General features: G+C 36.1%; 1 protein-coding gene across 2 annotated transcripts in view; it reads left to right on the top strand.

The window, feature by feature from the left end:
• The window catches only part of CTDP1 (CTD phosphatase subunit 1), a 92,787-nt gene that overhangs the window by 54,439 nt on the left and 21,333 nt on the right, over window positions 1-17,015 (top strand). For both annotated transcript variants that reach the window (XM_051611130.1, XM_051611127.1), the window contains one exon: window positions 11,849-12,036. In XM_051611130.1, coding sequence (XP_051467090.1) covers window positions 11,849-12,036 — 188 coding nt within the window. The remainder of the gene's footprint in view (window positions 1-11,848; window positions 12,037-17,015) is intronic.

The following is a 17,015-nucleotide window of genomic DNA, read 5'->3' as shown; positions in this document are numbered from 1 at the left end:
TTTTGGCTACAAATTATTCTTGTCTGTTCCTTTAAGAGCTGTGGCAGGCAGTACAGTTTCTTTATTTTTCAGGTGCTTTCTAATTCACCAGTCCATGTAAATTGTAGCAATGCATAGAAAGATTCCAAGATACTACCTTATAAAATGCCAGTGATAAAGGAAAACAAAATTACCCTTCTATATCTCTCTCTCTCTCTCTCTCTTTAATTTTTTTTTTATTATTATTCTTCCTCTGAATTATGAGCCTGTTAAGAGCTCAAGATACTGTTCTCTCTTGCTTATGTATAAGCTGCTGCTACATTCATGGTAGATGGGAAGTAACAGTAGAGGACAGCCAGAGGTCCTTATATCTGTCACATTCAACACTTGCAGAACCAGTCTTAGGCAAATACCCAGTACAGGCCTCACTGATGGGAAGTTCAAAAAGGAACTTCCAGTAAGGCAATAAGACTTCAGTAAGGTTTAAGTAAGTTCAGTGAAGCAGAAAGATTTTTTTTTTTTAATTATGTTTTGCAGTGCTTTCTCATCCAACATGGTCTATGATTACTAATGTCCTGGAACAGCTGTCCACATAGTCTGGTTTTTTGATCCTTATGCTTTTATGTTTATTACTATGTTTTTGTCAGGGTGTTTGAGAACTGTGTCTGTATCTTGTCAACTGTCATTATCTCTGCCATCTTAGGTAAAACATTGTGCTGGTGTAAATTCCTCTCAGTTCAGGACTTGGGAGAGGGGAAGAGAGGGAGCGAATCTGGTATCAGTCAGACCTCCAGCTTTTCTCATCTCTCACTTCAGTTAATGGAGCTGTAAAGATTCCTACTGTCTGGCTGGATATGTACTTAGCTGCAAAGTGACCACGTTGCAAAGGCATGTTCTGTACATCAGTGCATCTAAGTATACAGATTTTTCTTGAGTGGGAATTGCCTAGTGAACCACTCTTGCATCAAAATGGTTCAATTGATTTGGTACATGTTCTCCACATGCTTTTTAACTAAGTTGGAACTTATGTCCTACATATAAAGACTGAAATTACAACATTCTGCTCTTACATAAGGCCATTTTGTCACTCTGCATTTTGCTTTCATCTAAGCAGACTTATCCCTTAATTTCTGTTTTGTGTTTTGAGTTAGTGGCTATACCATGCAGTGAATTAAAGAGGCAGTATTTTCCTCCTTCATTTTAGTGAAAGCTATTATCTCAGCAAGTGGTTAGCCTCTCAGTTAGTTTAAAAATACTAATTTAATACAGAGAATGTGGTCTCTAGAGCAAAATAATAGCTGCCTGGGGCTCACTTGGACACTTCAATGCTTATTAACATTTATTTGAATTTCCACAACATTTCTCATACAAAATTTTTTGTATGACACCTTAACATCTAATATGTCATAAATTGTACAGATGCTAATTTTTTAGTTAGCAGACTCTTCTTGTGAATGGTAATCTTTTTTGAAGTTGCAAGAATGAGTGTGTACACTTGCTGTTGTCAGTGATTGTTGTCCAGGCACCTTGGCCCTTGGAAGTTATAAGGTCTGCTTTACAGTTACTAGATTGCTTCCACTTGAACTGAACTAGTAAAATATTTTTTTTTTAGGTAACTGTTGATGGTTGTATACATATGGAGCAGTATCAAAGGTGAATGCACTACTCTTCATCAAAACTTAGGAAACTGTAAAAGCCTGTATTAAAGCAATTTGCCAAATTATCTTGTGGCATAAGCACACGTTCAGGACATTCAGACCGGCTGGCCTAGGCTTGCTGTGGACCTTGGTGCTTCCTGGTATCTGTTTCCTCCTTATGGCAACTTCTTTCACCTTCCTTCACGTGTCATCTCCTGCAATCCCTCCAGTCCACCCCATGCTCTGGCTGGAAAGTGGGTAGCCTGGAAGCTGGAGAAACTCCCAATTCTCCAGCCCCATCAGATTTTTATTTTCAGTCTGTTGTGCTTATTACCTGGCTCTTACTGCTGATTATTATTACTTACTTATTACCTTATTACTGCTTATTACCTTAAAATATTACTTATTACTTTATTACCTTAACCTAGCATTACTAAATGTATTTCTTGCTTGCTTTCAATCTGAGATTAGTTTTTGTAGAGAAACAGTGAGGCTGTGGTGCTAGGAATCAGGGTGCTGGTTTATCATCACAGAATTTTGCTGTAGTGCGGTAGCTAACACAAAGGAATGTTACTTGGTTTTGTAATGAACACAGCCTAAATCTGTTTTAAAACAATGAAAGTATTTTTAGTGCTTTCCCCTGTTTGAAGTTTTGATACTCACCTGTCTCCAATATAGCTAAATAACACAGAAGTAATTGAACATTAAAATATTGTAATGTTAAAGCAATTATTTCACCTGTATTTAATTTGATTAGTAGAGAAAACTGAGTAAAGTTGTCCAATACTATGTTTAGTAGTTTGGCAATGAGAGTTAACAGTGTAGAAATAAGAGATCAGTACAGTGGTATGGAGAGCAAAGACAAGCAGTTGGAGGAAGCTGGATATCAGTAATTTGTTTCTGCCTTTCTTTGTTTTGCTTTGAAGAATTCATTTTCAACTGAAAAAATTGAAACAATTCTAAAAAGTAGCAAAGTACTTCTTTTTATTTGTTATCACAGAAGGTATAAACATAATAAAAATAAATCTGAATTGGTCATGTTTAAGTTGTAGGTAAGTCATCCTCACCAGAAACATGCAGATTCGGACTGTTACTCGGCTAAATGAAAGAACACTAAAATAAATGCAGTGTAGGTAAAGGCTATGAAATTGGAATGGATTATCAGCATGTGAAATATTTTCCTTTTTTTAGTCTGATGTTTATTTGCAATCATTAGTTTATGCACTAATTGCACAGAGCTGGTCATCTACTAGTTTTTTGTTTTTCAAGAGGGTATCATTAAGGGTGTGGTTAGTAGGTCAAGAGAGGTTCTCCTCCCCCTCTATTCTGCCTTGGTGAGGCCACATCTGGAATATTGTGTCCAGTTCTGGGCCCCTCAGTTCAAGAAGGACAGGGAAGTGCTTGAAAGAGTCCAGCGCAGAGCCACAAAGATGATTAAGGGAGTGGAACATCTCCCTTATGAAGAAAGGCTGAGGGAGCTGGGTCCCTTTAGCTTGGAGAAAAGGAGACTGAGGGGTGACCTCATCAGTGTTTACAAATATGTAAAGGGTGAGTGTCAGGAAGATGGAGTTAAGCTTTTTTCAGTGATGTTTAGTGATAGGACAAGGGATAATGGATGCAAACTGGAGCATAGGAGGTTCAGTGTGAATATCAGGAAAAATTTTTTTACTGTGAGAGTGACAGAGCCCTGGAACAGGCTGCCCAGAGAGGTTGTGGAGTCTCCTTTGCTGGAGACATTCAAGACCCACCTGGACGCGTTCCTGTGTGATGTGCTCCAGGTGATCCTGCTCTGGCAGGGGGCTTGGACTAGATGATTTTTGAGGTGCCTTCCAACCCCTAGGATTCTGTGATTCTGTGATTGTGGTAGAAGCCTGCTCTAGCAGCTTCAAGCGTTTGTAAAGAGGTTTTTTTTAATGTAATACCACATTTTACAAGAAGATAAGTGATTACCAAAATAGCAAAAGGACTTTTATCTGATTTCATATTATTGCAAGTAGGCAATCAGTTCTGGATGACTTCTGCTTTTCTGCTGAAGTTGCTTATAAAACATTAAGCACAGTTTCTGGTTTACTTAGACATCTTGTTTTAATTTTAAAGTTATTTTTATCAATTTATATGCAATCAGATAATATGGGAAACGTATTGTAACCTTTGACATTTAGATGGCACACTGTATAAATATCTCCATTTTGTAGATAAAAGTGGAAACTGCCTGTATATGTAAGTATTGGTTTGATGGTACTCATGACAAGTTAATTACAAGGTGATGTTACTATGTAGAATCTTGTGCAAAGTGAACATGATGTGTCAAATTATTGGCTGGTCAGGCTACTGTTAGGAGAAAATAAAAGAAAGTGTATGATTGAGACTTAATTACTTTTTTTAATGCCCAGGTATTTTAACAGGTAATAATAAGAGAAGTACAAATCGAAGTATTGTTCTACAACAGTTACTATTGAAGGGCTGTACCAAGTGGCTATCAACTAAAGGAGTCATGCTTACTGCAGAGCAGACCTCTTTTTGAGGAATCTGATAAATTTTATAGTGACAAGACTGCCTGAGTTTTGTCTGGATTTTCCTATTTATTCTATTGACAATCAGTCAAAGATGCTTCTGCCGTCTTATATATTCTTTGTACTTTCTGATGCAATCAATTTGATTCAGATCCTCTGCCATTCTTCCAAAGGTGTTCTCAGAATTGTTCCCTTGTAAGTAGTCTTGGGGTTTTACAGGATTTTCTCATAAGTTATTGAGAAAATCAGCTTCTTACATGTTGCTATAATTCTGCTAGGTACAGAGTAAAAATTATTAGGCAAATAGGATTAAATCTAAGCTCTGTGTGGTTTTCTGCAGATATGAAAAACTTCTTTGGCTTTTAAAATATGTGTCGTTATATCGCAAATGCATTATGTTAACTCCATATGAAATAGAAAGTAGGTCTATAAAGCTTCCACCTCTAAAATGTATGTACAAGGTGTTAAAGATGGGTTATTCCATAGGGAAGAGTGCTTTTCTATACAGTTTTTTGTAGCAATACCAATATTACATCATGAATCTGCCGCCTTCTCTGCTTGTCATTAGTAAAGAGAAGCTGTAAGCCTTTTTCAGCTGTTTGCTTGCTCACTGAAAATGGGGAAAAATGTCTTTAAATAGAGTTCAATCACGTCATGTAACATCAGCGTCTACCTCCGTATTCTAAATCAGATGCAGCTAGGCTGTCAACACTAATTGGCCACAGTTAAGAATGAGTTGTCTGAGCCGTGTTAAACAATTTGCAAGCTGATCCCTAATATAATTCTGAGCAGATGCATATAGGACCTTTTTGAGCCTAATCACAAGTCTAGCATGTTTTTACATTTCAATTTGAGCTGTTATTCTCTATGAATTATACTTTAAAGTATCTGCTAAAGTCCTGGTACAAGTCTGAGCTGTTTCTTCAAAACTTTTTTTTTGTTTTATCAATATGTCCTGATACTTGTATTTCAACATAAAAATAAATATAGGTATGCAATATAGCATAATATATGTTAAGTGCTATAGAGAACCTTACAAACCCTTGAATAATGCTAGTCTGCTGTAATTATTTACAGATTTAATTTGTGTTTGGAATTCTGAAGTTAAAAAAATTTTAAGTCCATTTTGGTGACATAAAGGCCAGATTATTTGTAAATGCAGCACTGAATGACAGTTTGTACCATTACCCTTTAATCAGCTGCTCTTGATCAGTTATCTTAAGCTGAGATTTTTAAATGGAAGTTACGCTTAATTACAATTTCTCTCTTTTAAGACTTGTTCAAGATACAGTATCTTGTCAGGCACTAGCTTCGGAGAGCACTGAATGTAGCCACTCAGCTCTACCTCTGTGTGGCAGTCCTGCAGCTGCAAGGTTTCTGGATCCTGTGTCTGCATCACCAAGAATGTTTCCATTCCATGTACAGCTTTCACAGAGATGATGAAAAGCTGCAGAAGTAGAGCCCCCCTGCAGATGTAAAACTGCTGCAGTGCAGTCACAAAATGAATAGTTACCTCTATGGCCATGCTGCTAAAACTTTTTCACATCTACAGCAGTGGTGTTGATTTTAAGTTTTGAAAGAATGTCATTGGTCCTGTGTTGTTATCAGCTTTGTACATAAACTTGCACTTTCTTTTTGCCAGAGGTCACAGTCAGCTGTAGACAATATTCTCTGTCATTCCTCATAGTAAATATGATGATCTGCTTTCCCCAAGATGAACACAGACAGCTGCCTATCTCAGATATGTTAGGGCTTGAACATCAAACTTGCTTCATCACAGAGGTATTGAGAACTGTATATAGCTGGCATACCACGACACAGAGATCATATCAGAACCTGCATAGTACTCATCACCTTAATATGGAGCTTCTAGAAACTGACCATTCTTCAGCTGCTGGGCTTATCTTTCACTGTGTTGGATTTTGGAGTTTTTTCTTCCCCTCCCTCCCCCTCTTCTTCTGTGCCTAATTCTGGCTATCAAGTGGGCTAGTCAAGCAGGACACTTGCGTGCACACACACAGTGCTTTTATTTCTTCCCTGCTTCGCTTAAAAGCTGCGTAGTAGAGTGTAGTCTTTTTGTAGTCCCATTGCCTGGTTCAGCAGAAAGCATTTCAAAACTGACCTGTCTTCACTGTCATCTTTAAGTTTCTGGTAAAGCCAATTCAGAAATCATTGTCCCCAGTGCTCATTATTTGAGATGGCTTTGTTAGCTTGAGCACATGGATAAAAGTCTCTTGGCTGTTGTGATAATGTGACCAAGCTTAACTAGGCATACTGAAGAGGGAAGTTCATTGACTGCCAAGTAATGCTTCATGAAGCCAGATAGTGTCTGGCAATGCTAATGCTAAACTTCAGTTAAAATTAATCAGTTGTGAGATCTGAGCTGGCTCTGCTTGTAGCTAGGCCTGGATCAGGATGCGTATACTCATTCATAGCATGTGTGAATAAATCTATAATGAAGACAGCATTTGTGTTTATATAGCAGTGGTTTTGAGCTAGCAAACCCTATTGTACCACAGTTGCTCTACACAGCTCTAGTTTAAGTTCCTTTGCAGCTGTGGTATGAAAACCACGCAAACTTGCAGATAAACAAAAGCAGATTTTTTGTCTATTGTTCTCATCTTAGATTTTTTATTTCACTAGTAGACCATGACTGTCTGAACAGCTTTATATGATGCTGAACAAGAAGTTCAGGAGTTTCAGCCTTTGAAATGGAGAAAACTTTATTTTTCTCTGAAATATGTATGTAGCAATGAATATTATTCAGTCTCTCTACGTGAAATATATGCTTTCAATTAACCTTAGGATAGTAAAACCTTGCACTGTGCTACCAGATGTTAAAACATCTGGTAACAAGGATTTGTTGTAAGAAAGCTTTGAAAGCAGTTGAGATGCAAAAAAAAGTTTTTTGCCTGTTTATTGTGTATACCTGAAACTCTTTGTTTATGCTTGCATACAACTTCTTTTCAGGGTGAGGATTATTTAGGTTCTCATATCTATTGGAATAAAGTCTATGGTTCTGACAGTTATTGTGCAAAGAAAATGTCTTCTGATCATGACACTGATCAGTGACATTGCATGTTTGGTTGCAGCATTTCAGAAGTTTGGTGGTTGTCTCTCAGTTGAGGCACATTAGAGCCTTAAATGTAATCTAACTAATCTGTAATTCAGGTTGAAATTATTGGAAATTAGTTCAAATCAAGCTCCTTCCCACTCTTGGATTTCTTATTTTAATGGGCTAACCAAATGGGTTAAGCCCTAAATAGTTCCCAGGAGTTTTCAAGGATAATGTGCTAAGTGTACTTGCAGGTTGGCTAGAGCAGCAACTATTGCCTTTGGGGATGACTTGAAAGAGAATATGTAGATTAGTGTCCTGGTACTTTTTTCAGGAGAGCTGAAATTTTCTGTTTAGAAGAGCAGGCTGCAAAAGCCTCTATTACTTTTCATATTTACTTTTTTTTTTTAAGATTATTTTAAAACTCTTCCACCATTTCAGCTGGTATCACCAGACAAAATAGCGAGTATAGAGAGAGAACTGTTCTTTTTTTTAAATCAATTGGACAGACAACAAGCTATATTGATGGAGCAAATCTTGCCCATACATGATCATAGCTGCCTCTGGATGTCAAGAAACATAATATCCAGAGTGGGAGGGAGTTTTAGCAATAAATTACACTTCATCCTAGCCTTTGTTATCTAGGAATTTCATTGGTTTTCAGACTTGGGCAATCAATATGCTATGCTCTATAAAATGCTCATGAAGATAAATACTAACAGATGTGTTTGGCATCTGGATTTTTTTCATTTCTGTTTTTTAAAAATGGAACTTAACCAGAGCAGATGTTGTCAAGAGGGCATTTGAATGTATTTTGTTGATTAAAAAAAAAATAAAATTAAGCTTATGTCTGAAGAAAACTTGCTCTGAGGGAATGATTGGAAGCAATATGCGCAGACTGAATATTTTTCTGGTAATTGGTTTGTACCCACACTTCAATTCTTCTTTTAATAACATAACTAATTAAAAAAACAGATTAGAAGCTCAAATTGTACAATCCCTTGATACTAATGTACTGATGCCATGCTGCCCCCAGCATTTTATTAGCATCTGATGTCTCCCCTTGGCCTTGAAATGTGTCAGAAAAGGTCATTCAGAGCCTAGGCACTATGTCCTCTTAAATTGCCATCTGTCAGTGTCAGTCATTTTTAATAGTGTGTTAAGATTTCTAACTTAATGTGTCAGTGGTATTTTGTTATAGCAATTAAACACCTATTATGGTCATATTTGCAGGTTCTTCCTAAGTAGCATATATTCAGCAGAATCACAAATACATGTTTAGGAGACACAGGCTTTATGCTGAAACGCAACTGGTTTTTATCTCTACATCCTGTCAATACCAGTTCCATTGTTTCTTTTGCTGGCAATGAACAGTCATTTTTGTGGCAGTAGAAACAACCGTAAAGAACTAATTTTAAATACTTTTTTCCTGTTTTTCCCTTATGCCATCAATTGGAGCAAAAGTGTAATTGGTCTTTTGGTAAAGACTGGGGGCAAAAAAAGGTATCTCTTCCATGCAAAACTTGAGCATAACATCAACAGCTGTCCACGCTATTCTCTATAGATTTTTCTGTAATTCCAGTAAATAATTGATCGAGAGCATTTTTCTGCCTTTAGAAGAGATTGATTAGGTAGTTGTGTGTTGTCCTGTTGTGGTCTAAAATAGGAAGTTTTTCAGTTCTATTAAAAATTGAATTTTTAGGTAGTTGGTAGTTTAAAACCAAGGTTTAAAGTTTCTTCTCAGCTCTTTTTTTAATCAAGTTTATATTACTGCATATATAATTGCTTCTTCAAATAACTGTAAAGCATTGTCTTAGGACAAGAGGAAATGGCCTCAAGTTGTGCCAGAGGAGATTCAGATTGGATATTAGGAAAAATTTGTTTACTGAAAGAGTAGTCAGACATTGGAACAGGCTGTCCAGGGAAGCAGTGAAGTCACCATCCCTGGACGTGTTAAAAAAATATGTCTATGTAGCACTTCAGGACATCGTTTATTACCAACCTGGTAATTCTAGTATTAAATGGCGTTCCAGATCTCCAAAGAATAATGTCATCTTTATGGAGAATGGAAGAAAAAAAGATGTGGCAGTAACTAGAGTGCTAGTCTTGTCAAAACTTTCACACAAACTAGATTTTAAAAGACCAGAAAAGTTCTGTTTGTTACATCTGTAACACTGAATGTCTATCAACCTAACTTTGTCCTTTGAAAACCCTGATATAATTTGTAGTGAGAACATACATATACACAACTTTCTGGAACAGCATTGGTTTTGGAATGTAATTTTACATGTAGGATTTGCTGGAAAGGAGTTGGTAGAGCTGTAGATCTTTGCTGGCATTTGACTGTTGATTGCTAGCTACAGTGAGTATCTTCTAACAAAGCTAAACAGTCATGATGTTCCTGTCATTCCATACAAAATGTAATACTTAAACACTTGAGACTTTCTGTGTATTCTCTACACACTAAAAAAAATCCCTACTGTGTTTACTTTCCACACTTTCACCAGGTTCGCTTTTTGCTTATCTCTAGCCATCTTTTCAATCTTGTAACCTTAGAATCCATGATTCTTACTTTCCATACATATGACAGTTTGTGGTCATGGGACAAGCAATTTTGGACTAATGTAGTTTGATTTGACACAGTAATTCCTACAGTTTCTACCTGAAACCAGCACCTGTGTTTAGATGCACTAAGCTGGTGTGTAATTCCCCTTTTAATCTGGTTTCTCTACAGGTTTCATAGTGAAAGAGCTAGCTATTAGACAGCAATGTTTCAGATTGTAAAAATGTACCAAGAAAAGAACCAGTGGAAAACCAGCTTAAATTGTAGATCTAAAAAGCTTGTGAGCTACTTTCCATTTTCTATAGAAGTCATTCCATCCAACCATAGTATAGCTTGGATTTTTAAATCCAATTTTGAAGCTGGAGTTGTTAAATTCTGGAACAATTGCATATTAAAATAATTTGGTTTTCACAAGTATATTCTTAAACAAAATGTTCCTGTTTTCCCTTATACTGGCAAGTCTCCTCAATATTATTTTTTTAGGATGCTTTGAAGTACTTCCTATGGTACTATTCCTTCTACATAATTTCTCTGTTGAAACAATTGGTAGAATACTCAATGGGAAGTAGTATAAAATAAGGAAGATATTATTTTCTACTACCCTCAAGAGCAAGATAGATAGATATCTTTGTAGAAAGATAATGAATCCCCTGAATCCATCTGTTTAGCAGAGGACTGAAGACAAATGCTACATACTCTTATCTTTCTGAAGTCAACGAATCACATGTGCTTGGTGAAATTGCCCGATAGGGAGCACCTTCATCATCTTGGCTCATATGCCTTTTCTGTCTCTGTTAGAACATCAGAAAGGGAAATGGAATAGGTCTTTCTAGTAAATTTCTTTATTATCTTTTTTTTTTTCCTCCCTCCTTGGTTGCAGGCTCTCCCTTGAGTTCCCTTTCTCTGAAAATGGTTTTTCATTTACCTCTAGATCTTTTGCGTTTAGTTCGGTAAACAAAGGGCAGTTTTGACTTCACTCCTTTGCATTTCAAGGTAAACAAAGAAATTAGAGATGCATTTATGAAGGGCCAGTTACAAGTGACTCTTTTTGCAGCTTTCTTCTAGCTTTGAGGATTATCAGTGTAAAAGCAGCACATGCATAATGTAAAATATTTTGGTCCATATATACTGAGTTTTTCTTCTTTATAAAGTAGATGTGGCATTAGTGGGAGCAGAGAGTAGTCATGAAGCGTATTTTAACTTTGGTTGAGATCAGCTACTTTTAGGAAAAAAATATTAAATATCAGTGGAGAAATACTCACATGTAGCTTTGTTCCATGTCTTCTGCCATTCACAAAAATAGTGTTTTCATCTCTTTCTGAAAATTGAATGCTGACTCAAAGAGTATGCAACCTTTTGAAGCTCAGCAGGGTAGCTTATGATTTGACTTTAATGGTGGTTTCAGCAGTTCCAGACCTGTCACGTGCAAATTAGCATGTTCTTAGGGAAGTATCAAATCTCATGCTAACTTTTAGGAGCAAAGGCCAAGCAATTATTTAATGAAATGTGTAAATGTTTTGATAGATTCTCCTTTATCAATAAGTGTAAGCAGACAATCTGGTTAGAATAAGGTTCTGTTCCATTTAAGCTGTATTATTTAGGAATACACTTCTTTATATTATCTGTCAAGGTATACCTGTAAATATAAGAATACTTACTAGCTAGAGATTTTAATATGCTTTGCCCAAGTGACTCTATATCTTCTAACAGTATAAAATATGTATAGTATAGAGTGCATGTTGTTATATTTTACAGTAGTGTAAAACACATATTACTTTAATTTCATAAGACAGCACTTTTTCAAAACACGTTTTCAGCTGTTTACAGCTGTTCATGTTAGAATTAAATGCAAATGTGTCTGTCATGTGTGTAAGTATATGTATATACTTAAGCTAGATAGAGACTAAATATATTTACTGGGATGTTGCTAGAGATGTTACAGAAATTGGGTGTGAAGACCTTTGGGGTTTAATTTTCAAGGAGGTGGTCAAGGAGAGTTGAAGCATATTTTTAACAATTACTTAAGAACAATGGAATAATTATGAAAGATTGATACAGAATAGTCTGTTAGAGAATACACTGACTGTCCACTTCTTGACAGGTGGATGACATTTTAGGAGAAGGCAGTGACGAAAGTGATAGTGAAAAAAAAAAGCCAGAAGAGGAAGGTGAAAAACCTCAGACTAGTGCAACAGAGACTCTAGGAATGAAAACAGATCAGAGACCTGGATCATCGTTGTCATCATCATCATCAAGAAGTGAAAGAAGCTTAAGAGGCACTGTACCCAGGTATGAGTTTTTCAGATCTCAAAAGAAGTGTTAATGATGTTTCATTGTGTTCATGCCACTATTCTGTATGATTTTTGACAATGCAATAATTCTGTTACCTCTGTAGGTAGGTAACTTTTTTTTTTCTTACTGTGAAGTTGTCATTCTTACCTCTAATGTCTTGGGATTGGTTCAAGGAAGTGGTCATAGTAAATATCTGTTGAGAACCTGTTTTGAGAGAATTGAAGACCACTGAACTACGTTTATTTTAAAGCAGTCTTGATCCTGAGCCAGATACAGGACAATGCAGTGTGACTTTAAGTAAAATAAAGCATGGTTTTGGAAAGCTGTGCTTTTCTCATCCAGAATTTTTGAGATCTTTTTCAGTGAGAAGTTCATAAAAATGAGGTAGTTGTGATAGTTTTCTGCTTTTGTCTCTTAGAAAGAGATTTAAACTTGCTAATCTCTTCTGTAAAAATTATTTTAGTGTTCCACCACTGTTGAATGACATCTGTTAACCAATTTACTAGTTTAACTTGATAAAATAAGTGCATATTTTAAATACCCTAAAGGAATGGTTCTCAATCTGCAGCCCCTTAATAATTTTTAAGCCTAACAATATAGAGAGAGCAATATAAGATTAATATAGATCACATTTTTAATTTAGAATTGCTGGTATCATAATCCTGTACCAGAAAGTGCTGAGTGTAAACATGACTCAGGGTTTCTTATGTAACTTTTCATTTTTGACCTTTCTGCCTCTTAAGAGTTTCCCTGACCGTTCATTAAATTGCATTCAGGATTGAACCTGAATGGTGTACTGGAAAACATACAAAGTACTGGTTCAGATGCTGACCCAGTGTCTGCTAGGCAGGACATTCTGCTTGATAGAAAGGAGGCTCTACTCATCATCCTTATTCCTTTTTAAGTTTGAAGTTTTAAATTGATGTTTTTCACAGTCAGTCACTATTGTATGTGTTGAAGAGATACTATACCAGAGGGATAATGTAGGAACAGCAGGATTAAAATCTTCAGGACATTAGTCCACTCTGACAGAAATACCAGCTACAGTTTCTGGTGGACCACATTTCTGAAAGCCAGTTGCTATACCAGCATATATGTCTCAATAAGATCTGAAGTTTCCTTCTGTTCTGAAAAATTAGAGTCTTTGGGGTGATAGAGAGTATATAGAGGCTGAAAAGCTATTTCATAGTTTTTAATTATTTCTGCCCTGTCATACAGCCTGAAGTCACAAGTTATTTGTTACTGTGAACACCATCACCTCTTGCCATATTAAGAAAACAGAGGGTTTGTATTCTGAAGGCCATTCACTGTGTTAATCCATCCTGGACCAGCAGATTAAATAATTATTTCACAACTTGCTGTGATCACCCTGATGTCCATATCTTAGTTATTAACGTTCTGGTAAACAGAAGATTAACAAGATAAAAGTCAGACTAAATATGACTGAGAAATGTTCTGGTTCCACTTTTTCTTAGCATGAGGTTTGCAGAGACTGGTTTTCTGGTAAGCAATGCTCCATTGCTTCATTACAGCTCTATTTCAGTTATTGACACTGGAACAGTAGCACTTAGAAGACAGAAATGTAGCATTTATGTTTAATGTGAAATCTTCCGTCTTGAAATCTACAGAATACCTTGATCATTTATCTGACTGTTGCCACTTCTAAAATTCTCATGGATGGAGAAAAAAAAAATATTTGAGAAATTAAATGGCTGCTTTTTGAGAAAGGGAGGGAAGATGCAGGATCTTTCCTACATCCATATACTTTTATGACTTGATAGGTACCATGCAGTTAGGTTGCAGTTTGACAGCCTAGAGTTATTATTTTTAAATCCTGGCTTTTTATGAACTTAATAAAATGCTTGTCTTTATCTCACATCATGTTAAAAGGGTACTGCATAGACCAGACAATGAATGTGAGTTTCATACTGTGTAAGAAGATAAAATAGAAATTAGTGAAATAAAAAAAACCCCAAACCATAGTTGTTGATACTATTCACATTTGATTAGCCTCTTGCGATTGACCTGCATAACAAGAAAATAGATTTGCAGCTTACTTATATTCAGAAGTTTTTATTCTTGAATAGTCTTGGTCTTTTTGAAGATAGTATTTTTCTGAGCTGCTTGTCTAATTTTTTTAAATGAATTGCTGTTCAGAGCTCTAATCCAACTTTTGTTAAAGGCGAACATGACTTCAGCAGACACTGGACTTGAGCCTCCTCACAGTTCTACTAAAATTGACTACTTTGAATGAAATTCCACTTAATGTAATTGAAATATGTCACACATGAAACATTTTGCTGTAAGTTACGAGTAAGGAATCATTAAAATGTACAGGTGCTTTTAATAAGTGTTGGGAATGATTAATGATACATAATATGAAAAAGCTTTTGAGACTAGTACAAATAGAATTTGTTCGTAAGAGAGAACTGAATGTTTAGCTTCCATAGCACAGTATAAACCTAGCAGCAAGAAGTGTCTAGTTGAGATGTTTCAAGCTTTATAAGGTATCACTACAGTTTGCTTTGTTTTTTTCTGTGCATTTTGATTTCATCCTGCTGCTTCACTGGCACTTGAGTAACAGTGAACACTTCTGCAGTTCTAATAATTTTCCCTTATCTTAAACTTGCATATTGTGAAGTAATTGCCACAATAACATATATTGAACAAATATATTGTTAGTATGTTTTAATGCTGGTCTTTGTAGGGAGAGTAAAAAGTGGGTAAAAGGCTGTGGAAGTCTCAAAAGAGTATATTTGGTAGAAGAAGGTACAGGTATATGAAACAATGCTGTTGAGAAAATTAGGTGAGCAATATGTCAAGGTTTGGGGTTTAGCTCTTGAGTTTGTAGATCCTGAAAATTTTTAGTGGAAATGTGAATCGGTGTACAGCAAATACAGGTGTGCAGTGTGTCTATTGAGATACCTGTTTTCTGATGCAGAGCAGACTTCAGAAATAGTTAATGAAATACTTCAATTGTATTACTGAAGCTAGGGAATTTGGTGCACTTAATATAATGAAATGTTAAAGGAATTGGGGCAACACAATAGAAATTTCAGGTGCACCATCTATGTCTTCCTGTTGTATGCCATGTATCTGTGGCATGTGGTCTTCTGTAATACACCTAAAATTTCTCTCAGGGTATTGGAAATATTGAAGGGTGAGTGGGAGTTATCAGAAAAAAAAAATTACATAATGCTAATATAGTTTCAAAGTATTTATGGTCATGTGAGATGCTGAACTGACAGGCTAGATGAACCCTTCCATTTCTGTGTTCATGTGTTCTAGTGCAAGGGTTTGCAATCGGTTCTAGTTCTTCAAGGGAAGGATGGTATGGGAACCTGCAGGTTTTTGAAGGATAGCTCATGCTGCAAACACGTAGATATGCAGTAATAACAGGTCCTTTTTTAAGTCTCCCATTGAGATCTCCCTTTATAAGAACTGAAGTTAATTATTGGAATTGGCCTGAACCAATTATAAAGCTCATTTCAAGTATAAGCCCATTTCTAAAACGGCACTGTGATTTTGGCAGTGCGCCTGCAGAGGAACTACAAGAGAAGACATCTCATCTGAAAGGCTGTGTTCCCTCAAAATATCTTTGTATCGCAGAAGCAGTGTTTCAGTTAGGCATTAGTGAATTAGGTGGAATCTTGCAGCTTGTTTGGGTGGTTTAAGATCTCTGCATGGAATTAAGATTGCTGGAAAATTTCAGAAAGCAAATACAGCCCATTTATTGATAATATTCATGATCCAGAGTCGAAAAAATTGTTTGATAGAAGCAGCAGTTCTTTATTGTTCTTTAATGTAGTTTGGTAAATAAAACCAGTTTTCCTACTTGCATACTGCATTTTAATCATCATCTCAGTCCATTTTAGTGAGATCCAGAAGGTCTCCTTCACTAAAAGAAGGAAACCCACTCAGCCTTTGAAAACAATGAATAATTGCTGAGTAGGGGGTAAAAAAGAGACTTAAACTCTGCAAATTTAAAGATACATGACAGGCAGCCACCTTCTTTCCCACTTGTGAGAAAAGCTGATTTGCTTTAAGAATTTGCAGTGACATGTGGCATTTGTCAGCTTGAAGGTACTTCCCTGGAAATTCCTTTTCTTAAGGTGGAGCAAGTAAAGAAAGCTCAACATAGATAATGTGATGGCTCTACTTCTATGGATTGTTAACCCTTCTGAAGTTTCAAGGTGGGAAAAGTTTGAGTTTGTTTCCCAGAGACCATCTCAAATTTGTTGCTGTATTTACTACTGTGATTAGTCTTAAATTCATTCTAACATTCTAAGTTCAACATCTGAGAGGAAAAAAAAAAAACAAGAACAACATACTTGAGGTAGTAAGAGAATGTGATTAATATTTGTTTTATGTAACAAAATTCTGATCTAAAATTTTTCAAGGTTACCAGAAGTACTTTTTTCTCGGGTGTAAAACTTAACCGATAGCATGCTTCAAATTTGTACAACTCTGGTGAAGAGTTTAAGCAGCTATTCAAGTGGGGTATTTTGAGGCATTAAGAATGGAAACTTCCACCAACTTCCTTTTCCCCAAAAACATTGATTGAATTCAACTTCCAAGTGGAAATCTATGTTGTGTTTTCTGGTGGTACAAATTTTTCCAGGTAGAACAATATTTCTCGTAGTTACAACAAAGAGTATGTTTAATTTCCTTGCATTTCTAACAGTTTGGAAGTAAACAGCCTCTGTCTGTAGTACTCATAAGCAATTAAAAAATTACTGCAGCTTCAGTTAGTTCTTGTTTTTTGTCGTTGTTCAGGGTTTTTTTCCCAGAAGCCATGGTGAAACACTCCAGACTGAAATCAAAGATCAGTTTCTTAAGACAAGTGCTCCTGTTGGCAGAACATCTTGCTGTTTTCACATGAGCCAGCTGTTCTGCAGAATTTTAATGTCACTTCTGTTTGGAAGTGATTTTTATGAAGACTTTAAGAAAAAAGAAGGCTCTGGGCATGCAAAGCA

The sequence above is a fragment of the Apus apus genome, chromosome 2 (assembly GCF_020740795.1).
Source record: "Apus apus isolate bApuApu2 chromosome 2, bApuApu2.pri.cur, whole genome shotgun sequence".
NCBI classification, from domain to species: Eukaryota; Metazoa; Chordata; class Aves; order Apodiformes; family Apodidae; genus Apus; species Apus apus.
This window is presented reverse-complemented; position numbering and strand designations above follow the sequence as displayed.